Source organism: Lucilia sericata, unplaced genomic scaffold (assembly GCF_015586225.1).
Source record: "Lucilia sericata isolate MDLA Ls3-8-SP2 unplaced genomic scaffold, ASM1558622v1 Contig002158F_arrow, whole genome shotgun sequence".
In the NCBI taxonomy this organism is placed as follows: domain Eukaryota; kingdom Metazoa; phylum Arthropoda; class Insecta; order Diptera; family Calliphoridae; genus Lucilia; species Lucilia sericata.
In genome coordinates, this window is record NW_023995999.1 from 18761 (window position 1) to 45004 (window position 26244).

The 26244-nt window shown below is 27.8% G+C and overlaps 1 protein-coding gene across 1 annotated transcript; it reads right to left on the reverse strand.

Annotated features, from left to right (window-relative positions):
• Window positions 1–4809: 4809 nt before the first annotated feature.
• On the reverse strand, window positions 4810–17531 carry LOC119613497 (putative uncharacterized protein DDB_G0292292). The gene is made up of 4 exons (XM_037969524.1): window positions 17492–17531; window positions 11820–12622; window positions 11518–11687; window positions 4810–10335 (listed from the first exon to the last, which is right to left on the reverse strand). The coding sequence occupies exons 2-4, from the start codon at window positions 12465–12467 to the stop codon at window positions 9033–9035; spliced, it is 2121 nt and encodes a 706-aa protein (XP_037825452.1). The 5' UTR covers window positions 12468–12622; window positions 17492–17531; the 3' UTR covers window positions 4810–9032.
• Between the last annotated feature and the right edge of the window lie 8713 nt (window positions 17532–26244).

Genomic DNA, 26244 nt, shown 5'->3' on the forward strand with positions numbered 1-26244 from the left:
AAAGGATTTTAAATAAGAAATTTATAAGAGTATTGTAAAGTTAAATCAAAAGGATGCACTTTTTATGTACAAGCAATCAATTTTTGTTCTCAATAAAGAAATTTTATACATTTTGCGAATAGAATGCAAGATAATAGATTTGTAAGAGATTTGTTTTCAATAAATAGGAGCTTTTTATGTAAAAGCAATAAATTTGCAGGGATCGAAGCTTTTAACTTTAAACAATTTAGTATGAAGCCAAGTCCCTACCGTAAAAGCAATCAATTTTTGTTCTCAATAAAGAAATTTTATACATATTGCGAGTAGAAGGCAAAATGGATTAATAAATCAAAAATAAGGATTAATAAAAGGATTTTAAATAAGGAATTTATAAGAGTATTGTAAAGTTAAATCAAAAGGATGCACTTTTTATGTACAAGCAATCAATTTTTGTTCTCAATAAAGAAATTTTATACATTTTGCAAATAAAATGCAAGATAATATGTAAGAGATTTGTTTTCAATAAATAGGAGCTTTTTATGCAAAAGCAATAAATTTGCAGGGATCGAAGCTTTTAACTTTAAACAATTTAGTATGAAGCCAAATCCCTACCGTAAAAGCAATCAATTTTTGTTCTCAATAAAGAAATTTTACACCTATTGCAAGTAGAATGCAAAATGGATTAAAAATAGAAAATAAGGATTAATAAAAGGATTTTAAATAAGAAATTTATATGTTTATATTAAATATAAATCAAAAGGTTGCACTTTTTATGTACAAGCAATCAATTTTTGTTCTCAATAAAGAAATTTTATACATTTTGCAAATAAAATGCAATATAATATAGAAGAGTATATGATAATTAAGGAGCTTTTAGTAGGAATAGGAGCTTTTTATGTGAAATCAATACATTTGCTTTTAACTTTAAACAAATTAGTATACAACAAAGTCCCTACCGTAAAAGCAATCAATTTTTGTTCTCAATAAAGAAATTTTATACATGTGTATTGCAAATAGAATGCAAATGGAACACTATTAATGAAAAATATTTTAAAAGTAGGGAGCTTTTAGTAGGAGATTTTTATATAAAAAGTTCCTACCGTAAAAGCAATCAATTTTTGTTCTCAATAAAGAAATTTTATACATATTGCTAGTATGTAAAATGGATTTAAAAGGATTTTAAATAAGGAATTAATATACAAAGCAAAAAGAATGCGCTTTTTATGCACAAGCAATCAATTTTTGTTCTCAATAAAGAAATTTTCTAGGTAAATAAAAAATAAAAATAATAGAATTTGATTTGTTTAAGGATTAAAACACTTTTTTTTGTAACAAAAGCAATCAATTTTTGTTCTCAATAAAGAAATTTAATACATTTTGTGGGTAGAAGGCAAAATTGTTTAAAAAATCTATAATAAGGATTAATAAAAGGGATTTAAAATAAGGAAATTATTTATATATTGTAAATAGAAAGCAAAATGATGTGCTTTTTACGTACAAGCAATCAATTTTTGTTCTCAATAAAGAAATGTTATAAATTAGAAATATTGCCTAAAGTAGACGAAATAAAAGATTTTTGGAAAATATTTTAATGAAATGTCTAACTAGATAGGTCTTATTATACAGATGTTAAGGATTATATATATGTATATTGCAAGGAGTAATGAGTTTAATTAATTAATGTCATTTCTTGTACAATTTTTTTTTTATTTTATCATATATATCACAACTAGAGTCCTGAATGTAAAAACATAATAAAGAAATTTTGTATATTGTGTAAGTTTTTAATAAAATTTATAACACAGCATTCAAATAGTGTTCATTTTAGGATAATCTTAAGTGAATTATATGACAAAAAGTTTAACTTAGTTTTGCTTATATAAAGAAAATTACTTTAAGAAGAATTTAATTTTGTTTCAAGAACTTCTATATTTCTTGTACAAGCAATCAATTTTTGTTCTCAATAAAGACAGTTTGTAAAAATAATAACTGATTTACAATCACAATATTCTACAAAAAGTTAAGAATATGTATTATGTATATAGCATCATAGTATTGTTGATGATCATAATTTTAAGGATTTTCATAGACTAGATATGTCTTTTTTTTATATCGAAGATAAGTATTACAATATTCATGAGAAATTTTTGTAGCTGCTAGGGTAACTTACATAAGTTTGCAATACATGAAAGGGGGAAGATGTTTCTGGTTTGTACAAGCAATCAATTTTTGTTCTCAATAAAGAAACTTTGTAAGAAAAGGATAAAATAAATAAGGAAAATATAACTGCTAGCTCATGGCACAGCAATTTTGACGCTTCCAACAACTCAAGCGGTGGAAGGTATAATTCAGGCAAAAAAATATAAGGAATATAAAGAACAGGATGTTATTTCAGGAGATTTTTACATCAAAATGATCATAATTAGCCAGAAGATCAAATGAAGAAAGTGTTTGACAATATCAAATTGGATCACAGACACTAATAGAGAAAATTTACCGGAAGAATAATATGGTCCTTCCGGGACCATATATACATACATATAGAATTATATAACTTATAAAAGTTTGCACTATGAACGTTTCAAAAATATGTATATTTATTGTAAAAGCAATCAATTTTTGTTCTCAATAAAAAAATGTTATAAATTCTAAAAATATTGCCTTAAGTAGACGAAATAAAAGATTTTTGAAAAATATTTGAATGAAAATTCTAACTAGATAGGTCTTCTTATACTGATGATAAGGATTATATATGTATATTGCAAGGAGAAATCAATTTAATTACAAATTCAGTAAGAAATTTTGTAATTTCTTATACATTTTTTATTTTATTTTATCATACATATCATAACTAGAGTCCTGAATGTAAAAACATAATAAAGAAATTTTGTATATTGTATAAGTTTTTAATTGAAACATTTCTTCTTTACAAAATTTATAACATAAGCATTCAAATAGTGTTAATTTTTGGAAAAATCTTAAGTGAATTATATTCCAAAAAGTTTAAACAACTTATGCTTAGGTAACTTAAAAAAGTTTGCAATACATAAAAGGGGAGGGCGTAGAAGATTGTTCTTCGTTTTATATAAAGAAAATTCTTCTAAACAATTCATCAGAGGTAAACCAGTGAGATTTGGTTTTAAGAATTGGATGCTAACAAGCAGCTCCGGTTATTTATACCAGTTCGATACGTACTGTGGAGCCAAAGGTGTAAGTGCAGAAAGATCAAAACTCCCGCTTGGATCCCGGGTCGTGCTTGAGTTTTTAGACAACGTTCCTAATCCTACAGATCATGTAGTATTTTTTGACAATTTCTTTACGTCATATGATCTTCTAGTAGAATTAAAAAAAAGAGGATTTCGAGCTATCGGCACTGTTCGTGAATCGAGAACAAAAAAATGTCCACTAGAATCAAATGCAATTTTCAAGAAGAAAAAGAGAGGATATTTTGATTGCAAATTTGACACTAACAACCAAATAATATTTGTTAAATGGAACGACAATAGTGCAGTAACTGTGGGGTCGAATTTTGAATGTGTTGAGCCAATGCATATGGTAAACAGATGGTGTTCAACTGAAAAAGCTAAAATTAGTGTAAGCCAACCGAGCTTGATCGCAGAATATAATGCAGGAATGGGCGGTGTTGACCTCCATGATCAAGCTGTAAATAACTACAGGATAAAGTTCCGAGGAAAGAAATGGTGGTGGCCGCTTTTTACCGCAATGTTGAGTTCCACTGTGGTAAATGCCTGGAAATTGTTTAGAACTGCAAACAAATCTGAAATGGACTTGCTAGAGTTTCAACGCAACATTGTTAGATTTTATTTGCGAAACTATACCCAGAAAGTAAATATTTCCAAACGATCGCTGGCTCCTGGTGTTGCAAATAGTGGCGGAAGCCACTTTCCGAAAAGGATAAAAAATCCGTTACGATGTCGTGAATGTCATAACAGAATAAGATGGTTATGTGAGCAATGCGATGTCGCTCTATGTGTTGAAAAAGTATGCTTCAAAAATTTTCATACTTGAAAAAATTGCATACTCATGACGCCACTGTACCCGTCCGAGTACAGCCCCAAAAACACATTTCCAAAATTTTTTTTTTTACTTTTTTGTTTTTTTCTGTAATCTTTAACTCTATTTAACTACAAATAAATAAATGAATTTCAATTTTTTTTATTTTTAATTGCCTTGGCGTTTAATGGGTTAAGAAGAAATTCACTTGGTTTCAAGAACTTCTATATTTCTTGCACAAGCAATTTTTTTATTAGTAACTGTCAGATAACTTAAATAAGTCTGCAACATATAAAAGGGGATTAAGTGAAAGATTGTTATCGTTGCATAAAAAGAATATGTTTGCAAAAAGAATTTAATTTGGAATTAAAAATATCTCCAACAAACTCCCGTTTGCTTGTTGATTTGTATGTATTATTGTTATTTAATGAACATCTGGTGTCAACATAAATAAATTCAAATATGAAAACAACTCATATTTCTTTTCAAATGTAAAGCTGCTGACTGAATGTCTGTCAGAGTTTTAGTTGATAAACAAAACGAAATAATTTAAGTTAGTTGTTTAAGGATATCACGACAATAAAGTCGACATAATAAATAAACGGTTTTTTATTTAATTAAAGCAATCAATTTTTGTTCTCAATAAAGAAATGTTGTAAAATAAAATAAGTATAAAAGATTTACTCAATAATATACTAAATAAGTTTTGGTCTCTTGAGACGAATAAAATAAATTTTATAAATATTACCAAAGAAAAAATTAATTGAAGAAATATTTACAATTTATTGTACAAGCAATCAATTTTTGTTCTCAATAAAGAAACTTAGTAAAAATAAGGGAACAAGGATAAACATCAGACAATATTCCTTTTAAAGTTTGGAATAGGTGTTTCTTCTTTTCAGATGAACATAATTGTAAAGGATTATTTAGTTTACATTTCAATGTAAAAGTCTAAAGAAATATGTATTTTTAATGAACCCTTTTTTTAAAGGTTTATATATAACAAGGATAATTGATTTTAATTATAAAATTTTTAAAGAAAAGCTTTATTGAAAACAGTAACAAGGAAGTTTTCGAATAAAGCTTTGATTTTCTTAAGTTTTTAGACAAAAAGGAATTATTAAAGAACTGTTTAAAGCTCTTAATAAAGAATGTCTAATAAAAACTGTTGCAAACAAAAGTTATTTATAGGTTAAATTGTATGCTAATCAAGGATAATGGATATTAGAATTTGTATAAAATTCTCATTAACAAAAGTAATTTGTGCAGTTTTGGTTCATGTCTTCTGTAACAAGCTAATTTTGTGGCTTAAAATCTTTAGTTGCAAATTAAAAACAAAATCTGGATTATTGTTGATAAGTATCAATTTAACGTAAATATTTAACAAAAACGATATAGAAAAATTGAAAATATTCGGGGTTGTCAAATTATAAAAAAAATTATACATTGGGGTAATGAAATCTAATCAGGAATACGATTCTTTATCGATAACATACAATTTTCAATGTATTTTTGGTCGTTTTAAAATTTCGGTAATGAATGGATTCTATTAAAACACGATTTGTTATTAAGAATCAATTTATCGTAAATATTAAACAGTAACAGTATAGAAAGTATTTTCCTGATATATTGTAGTTTATTATGGAATCAAAACCCTTATTATTCGCCCCTATTCTGCATTTCAATTCGAATCGAAATTTCCTCTCTTTGGCAACTTTGGTATTCTGCATTTCAATTCGACTCTCCGCCACATAAACAACAACTTACAAAAACGTAGGTACGATCGTAACGCAGAATACACACATTCGTAAAGCATTGAAACGAAATGGAATTGCTTCTTCTTTTTCTTACGATTCAGTTTTTTGTTGGAATACCTTTTTGTCGATCGTTGCGTAAATGTAATCGAAATGCAGAATAGGGGGGATTATGCTGGACGCAATCGAATACGGTTAGCTGATACTACCTTAGACTTGCAATTTATAGTTAAGACTAGCTCAAGTGTCCTTTATAAAGTAGCACTAACTTAATGCTAGATTACCTAGGATGTATACAGTAAACAATTGACATTTTCATATCTTATTTATGTGCAAAAACCTTTGTGGAAAACATACCCTAATTCTTATATTACACAGACCAACAAATGTTTAACCCAGTGACCAGAGTATACTTTTCGAAAGAATTGAGATGAGAGCTCGATTTTAATACTTTTATAGTTCGTTCAAACTTTAGGTTAATACAAGATATAACAGACGTTAAATTTTCATTCTGGAGCCAATAGTTAGAACTTAAGAAATTTAAAAGTAAAGGTGATTTCGTGTAGCTAAAACGTCTCAAATATGGCGATATCGGGGCAATTCAATCCAATAGAAAAGTATAGATTTGTGGTTTTCGACTTTTTTTCAAATTTCGTAGAACTTGAAAATTTTTTTTAATTAAACTTTTGTTACAATTACGGAACCTTTTCATTTCAATAAAAGGAACAACTTAAGAAAGTTCTTTCTATATTCAGACTTGTTGTTATTGCAGTTTTACGACCAAAAATTAAGAGTTTAAAAAAGAAGATTTAAAATTGTTATTACTTAAATAGTCTGTTCTGCTCTGGTTAAATTTGTAGATGAAAACTGACTATTAAAAATAATGACAATTTTTAAATCGTATATTCTATTACAGTAACGGCCATGTGTTTCAGTTAGAAATGGAAAATTCAGTACTATTGAACTTTTTTGTTGTACTTTTCAACAAATAGCGCACTACCAGCACGTTATATTAAGTAGTCATAACATTATTCTATTGATTTGTTCAAAAACTACTCAATAGAACTAGTCTATAGAATAGTAAGTAAACTAGTCCACAGACTAGTCTATTGATTTATGAATAAACTAATCCATAGACTTGCCAATACACTATTCTGCAGAATAGTCAATGCACCAGTCAATAGAACAAGACAATCGATTTGTCCATAGAATAGTCAAATACATAGTCAATGGAGTAGTGCAAAGAATAGTCAATCAACTAGTACATAGACTAGTCTCTGGGATATTCAATAGATTGATGTATAGAGTACTCAATAAACAAGACAATAGACTTATCAATAGCCTAGTCCTAAACTTGTCTACAGCCTAATCCATGAGTATTCAACCATCTAGTCAACAGACTAGTACATAAAATACACAATCAACTAGTCAATAGATTTGTGCATAGATTACTCAATAGACTTCACAGAATAGATTATAGACCAGTGCAATTAGTACTCTATATACTTATTCATAGACTTGATAAAAGTCTAGTAATTGGCATCTTAATAGGCTAGTCCATAGAATTGTCAATCTACTTGTCAATAACCTAGTTCTAAACTTGCCAATAGACTCGTCCAAAGAATAGTCTATAGAATAGTTCATAGACTAGTGCATAGAGTACTTAATAAACTCGACAATAGACTAATCAGTCAAAAAGTTAAAGGACTAATTAATAGAGTTGTAAATAGGCAAGTTCATTGAATAGTCAATCGGCTAGTCCATAAAATAATCAATCAACTAGTCAATAAGTCAGTCAATAAACCAATGCAAAGAATAGTTCATAGACCGGTCAATAAACTTGTCCATAGACTAATTCATAAACTGGTCAATGAACTAGCCCATAAACTAGTCTGCTTACTAGTCAATACACTAGTAAGCGGAATAGTAAACTAATCAATCAACTAGTCCATAAGGCATTCAATAAACTAGTGCATAGTTCATAGAATGGTCAATAAACTACTCCATAGATTGGTCAATAAACAAGTCCATAGACTAGTCAATATACTAATAAACAGAATAGTCTATAGACTAGTCATTAGATTAGTCAATAAACTAATTATATTAGAAGAGACTAGCGGATAGAGTAGTAATTGACTAGTCCATATAATAGTGTAAATTTTCCTTTCTAACAATCACTGACAATTACTGCTATACAATCATAAATTACTCAAAACAAAAGTTAAATTTTGGAAGTATTATTTGTTAGTAATTATTGTTTAAATATGCATTCTTATAAATTGTTTTTGTAATGGCACCTCTGTGTGTTTTTTTGTTCTTTAACTATTATCAAACTATTTTTGTTTTTCGTTTTTTTTTTTTTTAATATATTTAAAAAATTGTTATTGAGTGTAAGTGAATGAGAGAGAGAGAGATTTCTATGAGGCTACACAGTAATTAAAAATTTTAAAGAAATTGCATTCTTCCATTACTGTTTAACCTTTTTTATTCTAAAGGATGTGAAAAATTTATGTATTTTAAGTCTTATCATTTATATTGTTTTTGTTGGATTTGTTTGCTGTTGTTTTCTTTCAAAACATGTGAGTATATATAAAAAAAAAGGAAATTGACTTTATAAGTAAATTTGTATCTTAAAGAGATAAGTTTCTTACTTTTTTTTAATACATCTAAAGATGTAAAAAAAACTGTGAGTGTTTTGTGTTTTGTACCTTAAAATAATTGTTAGTTTTTTTATAGTTTCTATACGTATAAATATAAATAAATGTTTAAATGTAAATGTGTGAGTTGTTTGCTTGATTAAATGTGTTTTTGTTTTCCTTTTTAGATTATATAGTACAATATTACACAGTTATACATACAATACTTTATACGTTTTTAAAGAAATCTTAAAGAATTTTCGGAGATTTTTTATAAATTTAAAAATTAAAAAATATAAAAATTACAACAAAGTCTTATTAAAGATTAAAGTAAAAAAAGTACTTTGCAAAAAAGTACACTTTTAAAAAAGTCCCTTTTACAAAGCAAATTTTCCTTTAAAACTTAAAACTTCTTCATAAAAATGCAGTTAAAAAATGCTTTCTAAAAAAGTAAATTTTTTAATAAACACCATAAATTCTTTAAGATTTCTTAACCAGCTCACAACAGACCTAAATTGAAAATAACAATAGTTGCCCAGGGCTGTCGGTCGGTCTAAAAATACTAAAATAAAATTTTACCTTCTAAGAACGCTTTGATGTTATTGCTGCTTCTGCTGCTTTTAACCATAACATATTAAAATGTTGTAAACTAATGAACACCCACACCGCTAGAGCTACTAGTTGTTGTTGTTGTTGTTGCATTAGTTTTATTTGTTGTGGCACTGGTATTGTTCACATTATTATCAGCCATATTTTGATGAGTTTGATGTTGATGTAAATGATGATTATTTAAGTCCAATTTTTGTACACCACTTTCCAATTGTTGGAGGCAGTTTTTTTGTTGTTGTTGTTGTTTATTATTTGTTGGATTACAATTGGTGGAGGCGGCAGTTGTATTGTTACTATTAGACGAGGTATTTTTGTCATCCTGATTTGCTGCAGTAGCTGCTGCAGCATTTGATTTTTTATCCTTGGATTTTTTTAAAGCACTCAATAAAACATTTTTCTCTTTATCTTTTGTTTTGGTTTCCTTCTCCTTGTCCTTATCTTTGTGTTTATTGTTTTTAGTGAAACGTGGGAATATACAACCATTTGGCAAGAAACCTCCTAGTTTTTCTTTTTTAGTAGGCACCTGTTGTTGTTGTGTTTGAGCCGGAGGAGTAGTGGTGGTAGTAGGTGGTGTAATGCAGGTGTTTGGATTTTGGGCGGGAATGGTTGAAGTATTATTTGTTGGGGTACTTGTAGCAATAATAGTTTTTGTTACTTCTATATCATTACAATTGGTGGCAGAGCCATTTGTTAATGTTGCCGTTTGTGTCTTAAGATCTTTATTACTGTTGATATTATTCATTTGATTATTTAAGTCAATTTTATTATTACCCCTATCCTGTATTAAGGACTCTTTACTGTTGTTTCCATTACTTAAGGCATCATTTGTTATAGAATTTTGGTTGTTTTGCTGCTGTTGTGTTTGCTCTGCATGCTCTCCTCCTCCTCCTCCTCCCGCTAAAGACATTTTATTATCCAAATGCTCGGCCAACAATGCTAACGACAGCTGGCTATTGCTTGTTTTTGTCATATCTGTCTCTTGCATTTCTACATCTATATTGCTTGCGTTATTATCATTTTGTACTTCATGTATAATTTTTCTACTTCTAGGTGGTGTTCCACTACTACCATCCACTGCTTCGCCAGCAGCATTAATTTGCATAGATTTTCCAAACATTTGTTGCGTAGTTGTTCCTGTATTCGTGGAGTTGTTTGTTAGGGCAGAATTTGCATTTAAACTACCATTTGTCGAAGCATTTGTTATATTATGGAAATGTTGCTGATGTTGTTGGCGTTGCAGTATAAGTTGCTCTTCACGTTCACGATCTCTTTGAGCCTGTACTGCATTCCAAACATCTTTTAATTCGCCCGATATATCGCGATCTTTTAAAATGATTGCATTGCTATTTAGTTGGGGAAGAATAAAGGATTAATTTCATTTAAATTAAATCTATCTATGTATGTATCTATGTATCTATCTATCTATCTATCTATCTATCTATCTACCTCTATCCATCTTACTATCCATCTTACTATCCATCTTATTATTCATCTTAATATCCATCTTACTATCCATCTTACTATACATCTTTCTATCCATCTTACTATCCATCTTACTATCCATCTAACTATCCATCTAACCATCCATCTTACCATATATCTTAGTATCCATTTTACTATCCATTCATCCTTGCACCTTTCTATTCATTCATCTTTGCCAATTTTCTATCCATTCAACCTTGCCATCTTTATATACATTCATCCTAGTCATTTTTCTATCCATTCATCCTTTCTATCCATCCATCCTTGACATCTTTCTATCCATCATCCTTTCCATCTTTCGATCCATCATCCTTTCTATCTTTCTATACTTCATCCTTCCAACTTTCTATCCATTATCATTTCCATCTTTTTATCCATCATCCATTCCACCTTTTTATCCATCATTCTTTCCGTATTTCTATCCACAATCCTTTCCATCCATCCCTTTACAGCTTTATATCCATCATCCTTTCCATGTTTCTCTTAATCTTACTTCTTACTATCATTCTTCTTACTATGCCTATTTCTATCCATCTTCTTACTATACCTCTTTTTATCCATCTTACTATCCCCCTTTTTATCCATCTTACTTTTTACTATTCCTCTTTCTATTAATCATACTTCTTACTATCCCAACATTCTATTCATCAACTTTTACAGATTTCTTTCCATCTTTCTATACATCTTACTGTCCGTTTTTCTATCCAACAGCCAACTTGACCGGTCAATTAACATTGGCACTATTGAGGGAAATATATGTATGTACATCAATACATAGAACAAACCATACAAGAAATAAATGACCGAATGGACATAGCCATTATTGTTGTTGAAAATCACACGTACACAAAAGTTTCCATCAAGTTTTTCATTTTGTCTTTAAATACTTGATAGAAACTTTGTTCCACGCAATGACAAATATTTCCCTCAATAGTATCAAACAGATGTTTGCCATTGTTCTTGCAGAGAAATTTCTAATAAATTCTTAAGAGCATCGAGACGCTTTACATTTGTAATAATAACTGTACACACTCTCAACTTACCGCACTAATTTAACACCTGGATTCATGGCTTCAACAAAATCACACATTAATTCAACCATTGCACGACGTTCTTCGGGATCTTTACTGTGGCGGCCAGAATCTTTTAAAACTTCAGGATTTGCCATAACAGCAAAAACTATAGGTGGACTGCGGGGACTACCAGGAGGAACCTTTAAACATGAAAAGTATAGAAAATATTACTACTATGACGAGCACACAACGTGGTTACAAAGATAAAAGCTTCATAACCTCAAATAACAGAAATTCACAGTTAAAACACTCGTGCAAAGACAAAAACTTACCCTCATACCACCATATAAAGGTATTGGATCGCTGGGTTCCTGAGGTATTACAATCCGAGTCCAACTTAAGACATTTATAAATAATTCCTCACCAGCTTCTGTCGTTGTACGTATACACATGTGAGGCTGGGGAGGATTTTTAAAATGGCGATAGGCTCGAGAATGCCTATAGCTGTGTGGTGGTGGCGATGAAGCCGCCGCAGTTTGTTGTAGTAAACTTAAACCGGGACTTAATTGTTGTGGTGCCAATGGGTTGTTGTCCACAACATCACCCTGTTTGAGGTGAGTCAAGTCCCTGTTTGATGATGTTGATACTGGTGTTTGGGAATTTTCCGCTTCATTCTCTTCATCTGGCAGATGGCGATTATTTTGAGAATTTTCTAAAGGAACTTTACTTTGTTGCAACTCATTTCCAGAGGAAGTCGATGATAACGAAGACGATTGTTGTTCTTTCACTGAAGACAAACTAGAAAATGAAGAATTTTTTTCTTCGCCAGTTTTGACAAATAGCGCGCAGTCTGTTTCATTAGTAGACGTTGTTGTTTTAATTCTCACATCATTAACATCGACGTCGACGACAGTTGCAGCTGCCGTGTGTGGATTTGGGGTTGCTGTTGTTGTTGCTATTTTAATGCCGACTGCCGACATGTTGTTTTAATTTTTGTTGTTTTTCTTTCTCTCTTTTTTTCACTTAAACACACTCACACAAACACATGCATAGAGAATTTATTACAACAAAATTTTGTTTCTTTTTGTTTGAGAAAATATTTTTATTAAAACTGTTTATTTATAGTTTTTTAAACCTTAATTATAAAAATTATTATTTTTATAAGTTTTATAAATTGTTTTAGTTGTAATTACATTTTTAAACGTACCATTTTAAATATAATTTTGTAATAATTTGTTGTAAAATATAAATAGGCTGCAATTGGTTTTATATATTTTCCTACAATAAATATACAATTGTGAATGCACTATGGTTGTCTCTTTCTTTTAGTGTTACCATATAAACTGAAACTTGGCCGGTTAGTGGGAAAACCCAAATACTTTCGAAGCACTTGAATTGATTTCTATGAAATGCTAAATTGCTTCAGAACGAATTGGTTTTGTTTGAATTCAATATTTTATAAATTGAATTAAAAAGATTTCAATTATAATAATTTGTTTTGAATATAATCTATTAAACATGATTGAAAACAATTTTTACACAATTTCAAAAATTGATTTGTAAAGATTAAAATTTATATGGGCAATTTTGTGTCAAGTGACCCAAATGAAAAAATTGATTTAGATGAAAATTGAACCAAGGTTAGTATTATTGGATAGTAGGCTAGACACAAATTTTCAGCTCTATCGGTCAAGAACTGCCGGACTTAAAAGAGGTCAAAGTTTGACATTTTGGTCAAACAGGGTTATCTTCAAATGAATGTAGCTTTTCGCCTATTGGTATTAGCAAAAATTATCCAAAGGAGTTCAGATAGCTATTTCTTCATTGTTTCCAAAAACAATTTTTTTTAAATACTTTTTTTAAAACTACCTTTTTTTGCTCAGAAGAATGTTTATACAATTTCTTTTAATGGCTTTATAGTCCCATAATGGGATGCGAGTGGAATATGTATCAAAAAAATTATTTTTTAACTCAAGAATAAGATTTTTTTTTCAATATTAGGCACTTAATTTGCCCTTTTTTTAAAAATGTACGTTTTTTTTTTTGCTCAAAAGAAGGTTCGACCATTTTCTTAAAGAGCTTTGTGGTTACTTAGTGAGATGCAAGGGACTTAATAAAAATTAATTAGATGAGGAATATATTAATCTCTACTTTCTGAATCTGGTTTAATTTTTAAAATCTTTTCGAAACGGATCGGATTTATTGAAAATTTATGACTCTTCTGTACGATAAATAGCACAATAGCCAATAGAATAGAAGTGACATTTACATTCACCTCGAAGGGGAACTTGTTGTGAACAATTCATCCACAATAGTTGATTTTGTATGCTACAGCTGTTCAATGTTTACAAAATTCCATTAATAAATTTCACAATAGGGAAATTTTTTTCACGACAAAAAAGTTAGTGAACGAAAAAAAATGAAAAGGGAACATACATATTTCACGTGAAATGTTGATTAGCGATAGGGTTGAATATTGGCAACTCTTCTAGAAGATTATATTATAAGCGCCTCTTCTGATCAGTTCCGACTCATTGAATATGTTTTGAGTAGTTTTTAAGACGAATTACTGGTCTTTTTAATAATTTCTTAATCTTTTCTGAGTCGTTTTAATGTCTATTACAAACAATACAGAAAACAGTTTTTAAACTTCCGACATCGCAAAGTATATATATATTTATAAACAATGATATTATAACTGTTGTACATTTTGTTATGGTTTTTCAAATAAATCGCATTTCAATTAGACTTAATTTAGTGTTTAGTTCATAATTAAAGTATAATATAAAATTACCTTACAGAAACATAACTACTTTATAGTTCCCAAATCTTTTATGAGCCTATTTTGTAAACAGTTCCGACTAATTTTTTATTAGTATTTATAAATCATTTTTGCTCCTATTCCGTTTTACAACTCAACTCAGTTGAGTTGGAATGGAAACAACTCAACTTTAAAATAACTCAACTTTTTTTTTGGTATTATGAATTACAATTCATTTCAGTTGAAAATGTTTGAGATTGATTGAAAGTGAGCAATTGATGCTTTTTTGTCATAAAATTAAGGGAAAATTTTATGAAGTCGTATTTTTCGTAAGTTCAAGACAATTTAAACAAACTTTACTTCGATATTCTAAACAATTGAGATGTATTTTATTAAGTTATAGTTTGCTACAACTGCTTTTATTGAATTGTAATTTTATTCAAAAAAGTTGTAATAAATTTCAACTTAAAATTTTATCTTGTTATCGATAATACCTGTGTACCCTGGATAATACCAAATAGCATAAGTGTATTGTGTAGTTTCCACATTTGCCCGTTTCCAATAAAGATTTCTATCAGTATTTAATGAATAAATTATATTCATTCTCGAGTTCATGGGTTTGAAAACTGTCCTTGAACAGGAAAATTCTAAATAGTTTCATTATTAATTATAAGTTTAGGTCGTACATTAATTTATTAATCAATTTCACTTATTTTATCTAACATCAAATAATAGTAATAATAAAATTTTTTTGGCCATTTTATAGTTTAATTATACCCTACACTACTTAAGTGGGGAGGGTATATTGGATTTGTGCTGATGTTTGTAACATACAAAAATATTCGTCCTAGACCCACCTTAAAGTATACCAATCGGCTTTCTGAGTCGATTAAGCTATGTCCGTCCGTCTGGCTGGCTGTGCATGTAAACCTTGTGCGCAAGGTACAGGTTTCAAGATAATTGGATGAAATTTGGCACGCACGTTTTATTTGATCCAAGGACGAAGCCTATTGAAAATGGTTAAAATCGGTCCATTATTTCACCTAGCCCCCATAGAACAGAACCCAAGGAAAAGGGCTTCTGAGCTCATAATTATTTTAAATATACAGATATATCGATAAAATACGGCACAACTAAGTTTTATAGAAGTCTTGATGACCCTGCCAAATTTCATAAAGATCGGGCCTCATTTGACCCTAGCTCCCATACAAAGTCCCCTTCAGAAAATTACTTGAATGTCCCAAACTAACGTATAAACACAAATATAGCGATGAAATTCAGCACAATGAAATATTATGTAAATATAAATATATTCACAAAATTTTATCGGGCTTGGTACATATTTGCCCCTAGTCCTCATATAAAGCCTCTTTCAGAAAATTAGTTTTTCATCCATAAATTGCTTAAATGTATCGGAACAAGGGAATATTGAAGATAAATGCTTTATTATGAAAAATAAATCGCATTTAATATTCATAACTGGTGTAGGGTATCATATGGTCGGTAACGCCCGACTATACTTTCTTACTTGTTTAATAAACTTTCAAAGCCTAACGAACAAGAATTCTTAAATGAATGTGGGAATTGTTAAAATAATCAATATTTTGGGAATAACATTTTTAACTTAATATGGTAACACTAAAAATACCTGTTTTTCACTTGCTACATATGTTTAGTAATCATTGATTTGCTAGCTGTGTTTAATAAATGCAGCTTTGTATATTTTAGTACTTTTACTCAAAATGCAAAAAGTATTAAATTTTTTTTATTATTTTTTCAATTAATTTAATTAATAACGAGAATTGGTTAAAATTATAAAATTTTATAATTGCTATTTATAAAGTTATAAAGGAAGCAAAATGTTTTATATAGAACTTAAGGGAGGTTTGCACAGGTTTGGGGGAAACCACCACTTTTCAAGTTTTTTTTTTTAGTTTTTTACATAAATTAAATTCTTTTGTTGTTTTCTAGTTGTTTAAGTTTATTCACTATTATTTTTCAGATTTCATTGATTAATTTTAGTTTTTCATCTTGATACCTATAAGAAAATAACTTTTTTACATATTTGCCACTTTTTGAAGTCTTTCACCCTAATGACACACTAATTTTAACCACACTTTAACGTTCATTATTCTATTTATTGCTGCTTTTGCATGTATTCGATTTATGAGCACTACTCTTGAGTTCATTAATCCTTTTTGGCAGGTAATTTTAAATTTTTTTCTGGAATTATACCAAACAATAGTTTAACAAAATTTCCACAGAAAGTGATTAGTTTTCTTTCAAAATTTTTATTGCACAATTGGTTTTTCCATTTTCTTCTTTTTTCTGTAATTGTAATTGACCAAATGTAGAATGGAAAATTTAGGTAAAATTTAATTTTAGATTTTCAATTGCTGTTTTAAGTTTTACAAGTTTTTCAACAGAATTCATCTGCTACTTGCTCCCGTTTCTATAAAACTGTTTTGTGTGATTTTCTGGCTGCTTGAAAGCAAAAAAAGAAAACACACGCATTCTTTATAAATCATGTTTTTTGTATTTTTTCCACTTTTTTCTCGTTTTTTTTTTTTGTTGCATTTAATAGAGTAGTTTTTTTTACCTCATTTACACAACATTCTTTTGTTTATTTTATCCGCACAGCACCGATTTTTATGACTTGTTTTTTTTTTTGCTGGTTTTTCCATTCAACTAACTCCATTTAGCTGAATGTTGAATAGTTTTGTTCATTTGTAAATGAGAAGAAAGAACTTTACTAAATAAACATTTATTATTCTAATAGTATTTTGTTTTTTTAGAATGTGGTCTCGCTAAGTGTTTTTTACTTCCTATGTTTTAGCTTTTCAATCTTTTGTCTGGCACTAAAGTCAAAAGAAGCTAAATAAGCCTAAACAGCCAGCCACCCAGCAGCAGCAGCCATTCATTCTGTCAGTCACAGCCAGAAAAAAAAACCGAACCGACCGAACAACCCACCAACTTTTTGAAATGAAAAATTCATTGACTTGTTACCGCAAAGCAGCGACATACACAAACACTCACTCGCACACCAAGTATAAAAAACGGGTACAAAATTTTCACAAGCAGTCCCTTTGTCCGAAAAATTTTAAGTCTTCATAATAGGTATTAAATAACTTATTTTAACACTAAAACCCGACATTTTTATTTCATAAAATAGTAATTTATTGGTTTTCCATTTTATTTATTATATATTTTTAATTTTTTATTAATTTATTGAGAAATTATTACCCTTGTTTCACCAAAAAATAAATGCTCATCCTTGCTGGCAAAAACTTAATTTTCTTTTGTCTCTGCTTGATTTATTATGTTTTCCATTTTGCTTTTGTTTTCACATTCGTCAAGCCCTGCGCCAACAAATATTAACGAAGACGGCGGCTGACACTAAAAATATCGGCGGCGGCTTAAAATCGACTAAGTTCTCAAATACGCTTAATTTTTAAATTTTTAAAGATTTTAAATAAAAACGGAATCCGAGAGAGATGAAAAAGTGGAATTTTGTATATAATTTATAACAAAATAAAGCAATCACAAAAATTGTGTGAGAAATTATGCAGGGATGGAATAAAAACTCAAAAATTTAAGAAAAAATATTTTCGAATACTTAATACTAACTACTTTATACAACTGTGTGCTAAAGAGAGAGAGCATTAAGCAAGGTGACACAAATTATTACGAATCTGTTAAATTTAAAAATTTTCATAGATACAATGTGATTTATATGACTATAGACTAGACCAAGGTACACTGGCCTAGACTATAGACTGGAATATAGACTAGACCATACTATAAACCATATTATACTATATATATACTATAGAATAACTATATAAAATAATATAGACTAGAATATAGACTAGACTATAGACTAGACTATAGACTAGACTATAGACTAGACTATAGACTAGACTATAGACTAGACTATAGACTAGACTATAGACTAGACTATAGACTAGACTATAGACTAGACTATAGACTAGACTATAGACTAGACTATAGACTAGACTATAGACTAGACTATAGACTAGACTATAGACTAGACTATAGACTAGACTATAGACTAGACTATAGACTAGACTATAGACTAGACTATAGACTCGACTATAGACTAGACTATAAACTAGACTATAGACCAGACTATAGACTAGACTATAGACTAGACTATAGACTAGACTATAGACTAGACTATAGACCAGACTATAGACTAGACTATAGACTAGACTATAGACTAGACTATAGACTAGACTATTGACTAGACTATAGACTAGACTATAGACTAGACTATGGACTAGACTATAGACTAGACTATAGACTAGACTATAGACTAGACTATAGACTAGACTATAGACTAGACTATAGACTAGACTATAGACTAGACTATAGACTAGACTATAGACTAGACTATAGACTAGACTATAGACTAGACTATAGACTAGACTATAGACTAGACTATAGACTAGACTATAGACTAGACTATAGACTAGACTATAGACTAGACTATGACATAGACTAGACTATAGACTAGACTATAGACTAGACCTATAGACTAGACATAGACTAGACTATAGACTAGACTATAGACTAGACTATAGACTAGACTATAGACTAGACTATAGACTAGACTATAGACTAGACTATAGACTAGACTATAGACTAGACTATAGACTAGACTATAGACTAGACTATAGACTAGACTATAGACTAGACTATAGACTAGACTATAGACTAGACTATAGACTGACTATAGACTAGACTATAGACTAGACTATAGACTAGACTATAACTAGACTATAGACTAGACTATAGACTAGACTATAGACTAGACTATAGACTAGACTATAGACTAGACTATAGACTAGACTATAACTAGACTATACTAACTATAGACTAGACTATAGACTAGACCTATAGACTAGACTATAGACTAGACTATAGACTAGACTATAGACTAGACTATAGACTAGACTATAGACTAGACTATAGACTAGACTATAGACTAGACTATAGACTAGACTATAGACTAGACTATAGACTAGACTATAGACTAGACTATAGACTAGACTATAGACTAGACTATAGACTAGACTATAGACTAGACTATAGACTAGACTATAGACTAGACTATAGACTAGACTATAGACTAGACTATAGACTAGACTATAGACTAGACTATAGACTAGACTTTAGACTAGACTATAGACTAGACTTTAGACTAGACTATTGACTACACTATAGACTAGACTATAGACCAGACTACAGACTAGACTATAGACCAGACTACAGACTAGACTATAGGCCAGACTACAGACAAGACTATAGCCTAGGGCTATAGACTAGACTATAGCCTAGGGCTATAGACTATACTATCGACTATAGTCTAGTCTAGCCTCTACAAGGCTTTGATACAATTAAGGATATTTTAAATGCCAATTCAATAAAACTATCTGGCAATACTTCAATACAACACAATACACTTTAAAATCAACCTTGTAATAGGTTTAACAACAGCAAAGCGTGCAGATGGTTTGGTTACTTGCTAAAACCCAAGACACATTGTGTTGCCATCAGGCAAAAACAATGTGTCTTGGGTTTTGGAACAGAATAGTAAGACGGTTACTTTAAAGTAGATGTTTGGAATATGTAGGTCACAATAATCAAGGACAAATCTCAAAACATATTCCATGAAAAGTTTATAAAAATTTATTAAAAATATAAAAAGGAATGAAAGTATAAAAATATAAGATTTTTTCAAAATTAAAAGTTTTCAACTAATTTTCTATAAAAAGCGAATTTATAGAAAATTTTCTATAAAATGCGAATTTATGGAAAATTTTCTATAAAAAGCAAATTTATGAAAAATTTCTATGAAATGCAAAATTTATGAAAATTATCTATAAAAAGCAAATTTGTCGAAAATTATCAATAAAAAGATAATTTATAAAATATTATCTATAAAAAGCAAATTTATCGAAAATTATCTGTAAAAAGCTAATTTATCAAAAATTATCTATAAAAAGCAAATTTATCGAAAATTATCTATAAAAAGCTATTTTATCCAAAATTTTGTATAAATAGAAAATTTTCTATAAATAGAAAATTTATCGAAAATTATATGTGAAAAGCGAATTTATCGAAGATTATCTGTAAAAAACAAATTTATCGAAAATTATTTGTAAAAAGCAAATTTATCGAAAATTTTCTATAAAAGCAAATTTATCGAAAATTTTCGAAAATTTTCTATAAAAAAAGAAAATTTTTCGAAAATTTTCTGTAAAAAAAGAAAATTTATCGAAAATTTTCTATAAAACAAGAAAATTTATCGAAAATTTTCTATAAAACAAGAAAATTTATCGAAAATTTTCTATAAAAAAAGAAAATTTATCAAAAATTTTCTATAAAAAAAGAAAATTTATCGAAAATTTATCGAAAAGTTTCTATAAAAAAAGAAAATTTATCGAAAATTTTCTATAAAAAGCAAATTTATCGAAAATTTTCTATAAAAAGCAAATTTATCGAAAATTTTCTATAAAAAGCAAATTTATCGAAAATTTTCTATAAAAAGGAAATTTATCGAAAATTTTCTATAAAAAGCAAATTTATCGAAAATTTTCTATAAAAAGCAAATTTATCGAAAATTTTCTATAAAAAGCAAATTTATCGAAAATTTTCTATAAAAAGGAAATTTATCGAAAATTTTCTATATTTTCTAAAAAGGAAATTTATCGAAAATTTTCTATAAAAAGGAAATTTATCGAAAATTTTCTATTAAAAGCAAATTTTTCTAAAATTTTCTATAAAAAAGCAAATTTATCGAAAATTTTCTATAAAAAGCAAATTTATCGAAAATTTTCTATAAAAAGGAAATTTATCGAAAATTTTCTATAAAAAGCAAATTTATCGAAAATTTTCTATAAAAAGCAAATTTATCGAAAATTTTCTATAAAAAGCAAATTTTTCTAAAATTTTCTATAAAAAAGATAATTTATCGAAAATTTTCTATAAAAAAAAGATAATTTATCAAACATTTTCTATAAAATAAATTTATCGAAAATTATAAAAAAAGAAAATTTATCGAAAATTTTCTATAAAAAAAAGAAAATTTATCGAAAATTTTCTATAAAAAAAAGAAAATTTATCGAAAATTTTCTATAAAAAAAAGAAAATTTATCGAAAATTTTCTATAAAAAAAAGAAAATTTATCGAAAATTTTCTATAAGAAAAAGAAAATTTATCGAAAATTTTCTATAAAAAAAAGAAAATTTATCGAAAATTTTCTATAAAAAAAAAGAAAATTTATCGAAAATTTTCTATAAAAAAAAGAAAATTTATCGAAAATTTTCTATAAAAAAAGAAAATTTATCGAAAATTTTCTATAAAAAAAAGAAAATTTATCGAAAATTTTCTATAAAAAAAAAGAAAATTTATCGAAAATTTTCTATAAAAAAAAGAAAATTTATCGAAAATTTTCTATAAAAAAAAGAAAATTTATCGAAAATTTTCTATAAAAAAAAGAAAATTTATCGAAAATTTTCTATAAAAAAAAAGAAAATTTATCGAACATTTTCTATAAAAAAAAGAAAATTTATCGAAAATTTTCTATAAAAAAAAGAAAATTTATCGAAAATTTTCTATAAAAAAAAGAAAATTTATCGAAAATTTTCTATAAAAAAAAGAAAATTTATCGAACATTTTCTATAAAAAAAAGAAAATTTATCGAACATTTTCTATAAAAAAGAAAATTTATCGAAAATTTTCTATAAAAAAAAAGAAAATTTATCGAAAATTTTCTATAAAAAAAAGAAAATTTATCGAAAATTTTCTATAAAAAAAAGAAAATTTATCGAAAATTTTCTATAAAAAAAAGAAAATCTATCGAAAATTTTCTATAAAAAAAAAAGAAAATTTATCGAAAATTTTCTATAAAAAAAGAAAATTTATCGAAAATTTTCTATAAAAAAAGAAAATGTATCGAAAATTTTCTATAAAAAAAGAAAATTTATCGACAATTTTCTATAAAAAGAAAATATCTAAATTCTATAAAAAAATTTTATCGAAAATCTTCTTTAAAAAGAAAATTTATCGAAAATCTTCTTTAAATAGAAAATTTATCGAAAATCTTCTTTAAATAGAAAATTTATCGAAAATCTTCTTTAAATAGAAAAATTATAAAAAAAACTTCTTTATATAGAAAAATTATCGAAAATCTTCTTTCAAAAGAAAATCTATCGAAAATCTTCTTTAAAAAGAAAATTTATCGAAAATCTTCTTTAAAAAGAGAATTTATCGAAAATTTTCTATAAAAAAAGAGAATTTATCGAAAATTTTCTATAAAAAAAGAGAATTTATCGAAAATTTTCTATAAAAAAAGAGAATTTATCGAAAATTTTCTATAAAAAAAGAGAATTTATCGAAAATTTTCTATAAAAAAGAGAATTTATCGGAAATTTTCTATAAAAAAAGAGAATTAATCGAAAATTTTCTATTAAAAAAGAGAATTTATAGAAAATTTTCATAAAAAAAGGGAATTTATCGAAAATTTTTTATAAAAAAAGAGAATTTATCGAAAATTTTCTATAAAAAAGAGAATTTATCGAAAATTTTCTATAAAAAAAGAGAATTTATCGGAAATTTTCTATAAAAAAAGAGAATTAATCGAAAATTTTCTATAAAAAAAGAGAATTAATCGAAAATTTTCTATAAAAAAAGAGAATTTATCAAAAATTTTCTATAAAAAAAGAGAATTTTGCGAAAATTTTCTATAAAAAAAGAGAATTTTGCGAAAATTTTCTATTAAAAGAGAATTTTGCGAAAATTTTCTATTAAAAGAGAATTTATCGAAAAATTTCTAAAAAAAGAGAATTTTTCGAAAAGTGTCTTAAAAAAGAGAATTTATCAAAAATTTTTATTATAAAGCGAATTTATGGAAAATTTATCAAAAAATTTCTTTAAAAGTGAATTTATTAATAATTTTCTATAAAAAAGAAACATTTTTCCAACATTTTCTATAAAAGGAAAAAATTTAATTAAAATATATAAATATTTTGACTGTTAAACAAATATAATTCGGTTAATATGGCAGCACTGCAGACAAAAACTTTTCTTTCAAAGTTCATTTAAGCTTTTGTTAACAATAATTTTTTACTTTTGAGCTCAGTTTTAACGTAAACCTGTAAGTTTTAAGCCACATTTAGCGGATGAATGTTGGTTGTTTAATAAATTTTCGTTTTTTGTTTTGTTTTTCATATTCTTGTTTGTATGTTGTTGTTTTTTCTGTACGCGCTATTCGATTGCATGACCGTTAAGAAACGAAACTAACGAGAAACGGGTGTAAAAAGACGGTAAAACGTGTATTACGAAGAGCGTTGTAGGTTTGTTCGTTAGTAAAATGCAATATTAACAAAAATAAATTAATAAAGTAATAACAAAAAAAAAAAAAAAAAAAAAAAATCACATACAAATACAAAAAAAAAAAAAAAAAATATCTTGTGTATAAAAAAAGAAAACGAAAAAATATTAACAAAATTAAAAATAATAACTGCAAAAACAAGTATTTGTAAATTTATTAAATAAATGAAAATAAATTCATATTTTGAAATTGGAAAATAACTAAAATCTTTCAAGAAAAGTGGATAATTTAAAAATATTTTTAAATTAAAAAAAATTATATAAAAAAATATCACACTACAAACGAGAAAACATAAAACCTACAAAAACAAAATTGTGTTAAATTGTGTGATTTATAACCACCAACTACCAGTTTGAGATTTATTATATTTTTATTTCTTTCTTATTTTTCATTATATTTAAATTAACACTTGTTAAACGCGTTTGATTTTTGTTTGTTTTTATTAAATAAAAATATTTAAAGTGTTTTTTTTTTTTTTCATTTAAATTCTCTGTTTTTGTTTTTATTCCTAATTTGTTTTTCTTTAGTTAAAGAGTGAGACTTCTTTTAACATCGTTTTGAGTTTCAGTTCTTATTCTCATTCTATGTAAATCTCAAATAAAGTGTGTAAAAGTGTTTGTAGCTTATTCCCAGCACTTGCATTTAATTCACAAACATATTTACTTACAAACATGAAAATGAATTTGTAAATAAAGTGGAAGCGAGAAGGAGGGAGAGAGTTTTAAATTCCATGTGTTTGTGTCTGTGAACAATTTTCAATTCATGGCTCTTGAATGTATTGTGTAGACTTTTTACATATTTTGTTGGATTACAATTCAAATGGCAGTTAAGGTAAGTTTTAGAAATTAGTAGAAAATACATAAGAAAATTTTTAAAAGTTTTCAATTACAACAAAAGCTTTAATGAAAATTGTAAATAAATGTTATCAAATTTCACATTATAAGTTCGAGATGCGATTCAAGGCTAAGTTTTTTTTAGGAGTGGAGACTAGACTATAGTCTAGTCTGTAGTATAGTCTATAGCCTAGTCTATAGCCTAGTCTATAGTCTAGTCTATAGCCTAGTCTATAGTCTAGTCTATAGCCTAGTCTATAGTCTAGTCTATAGTCTAGTCTATAAGTCTAGTCTATAGTCTAGTCTATAGTCTAGTCTATAGTCTAGTCTATAGTCTAGTCTATAGTCTAGTCTATAGTCTAGTCTATAGTCTAGTCTATAGTCTAGTCTATAGTCTAGTCTATAGTCTAGTCTATAGTCTAGTCTAGTCTAGTCTATAGTCTAGTCTATAATAGTCAGTCTATAGTCTAGTCTATATCTAGTCTATATCTATTAGTCTATTCTAGTCTAGTCTATGTCTAGTCTATAGTCTAGTCTATAGTCTAGTCTATAGTCTAGTCTATACTCTAGTCTATAGTCTGTCTATAGTCTAGTCATATCAGTCTATAGTCTAGTCTATAGTCTAGTCTGTAGTTAGTCTATAGTCTAGTCTATAAGTCCTAGTCACTTAGTCTAGTCCTATAGTCCTAGTCTTAGTCTAGTCTATAGTCTAGTCCTATAGTCTAGTCTACTAGTCTAGTCTATAGTCAGTCTATAGTCTAGTCTATAGTCTATTCTATAGTCTAGTCTATAGTCTAGTCTATAGTTAGTCTATGTCTAAGTATAGGTCTAGTATATCGTCTAGTCTAGTCTAGTCTAATGTCTAGTCTATAGTCTAGCTATAGTCTAGGCTATAGTCTAGTCTATAGTCTAGTCTAGAGGTCTAGTCTATAGTCTAGTCTAAGTCTAGTCTTAGATAGTCTATGTCTAGTCTATAGTCTCGTCTTAGTAGTCTATAGTCTAGTCTATAGTCAGTTATAGTTAGTCTATAGTCTAGTTCTATAGTCTAGTCTATTAGTCTAGTCTATAGTTAGCTATAGTCTAGTCTATAGCTAGGTCTAAGTCTAGCTATAGTCTGTCTTAGTCTAGTCTATAGTCTAGTCTTAGTCAGTATATAGTCTAGTCTATATAGTCTAGTCTATAGTCTAGTCTATAGTCTAGTCTATAGTCTAGTCTATAGTCTAGTCTATAGTCTAGTCTATAGTCTAGTCTATAGTCTAGTCTATAGTCTAGTCTATAGTCTAGTCTATAGTCTAGTCTATAGTCTAGTCTATAGTCTAGTCTATAGTCTAGTCTATAGTCTAGTCTATAGTCTAGTCTATAGTCTAGTCTATAGTCTAGTCTATAGTCTAGTCTATAGTCTAGTCTATCTAGTCTATAGTCTAGTCTATAGTCTAGTCTATAGTCTAGTCTATAGTCTAGTCTATAGTCTAGTCTATAGTCTAGTCTAGTCTAGTCTATAGTCTAGTCTATAGTCTAGTCTATAGTCTAGTCTATAGTCTAGTCTATAGTCTAGTCTATAGTCTATAGTCTAGTCTATAGTCTAGTCTATAGTCTAGTCTATAGTCTAGTCTATAGTCTAGTCTATAGTCTAGTCTATAGTCTAGTCATAGTCTAGTCTATAGTCTAGTCTATAGTCTAGTCTATAGTCTAGTCTATAGTCTAGGTCTATAGTCTAGTCTATAGTCTAGTCTATAGTCTAGTCT

Bases quoted from the DNA above. Each gene is read 5' to 3' on its own strand.
- LOC119613497 (XM_037969524.1), bottom strand. From the start codon at position 12,467: ATGTCGGCAGTCGGCATTAAAATAGCAACAACAACAGCAACCCCAAAT. The intron at 11,688-11,819 runs GTAAGTTTTTGT...TCATGTTTAAAG, and splicing joins CTTTATATGGTGGTATGAGG to GTTCCTCCTGGTAGTCCCCG. The intron at 10,336-11,517 runs GTAAGTTGAGAG...CCAACTAAATAG, and splicing joins CCAGGTGTTAAATTAGTGCG to CAATGCAATCATTTTAAAAG.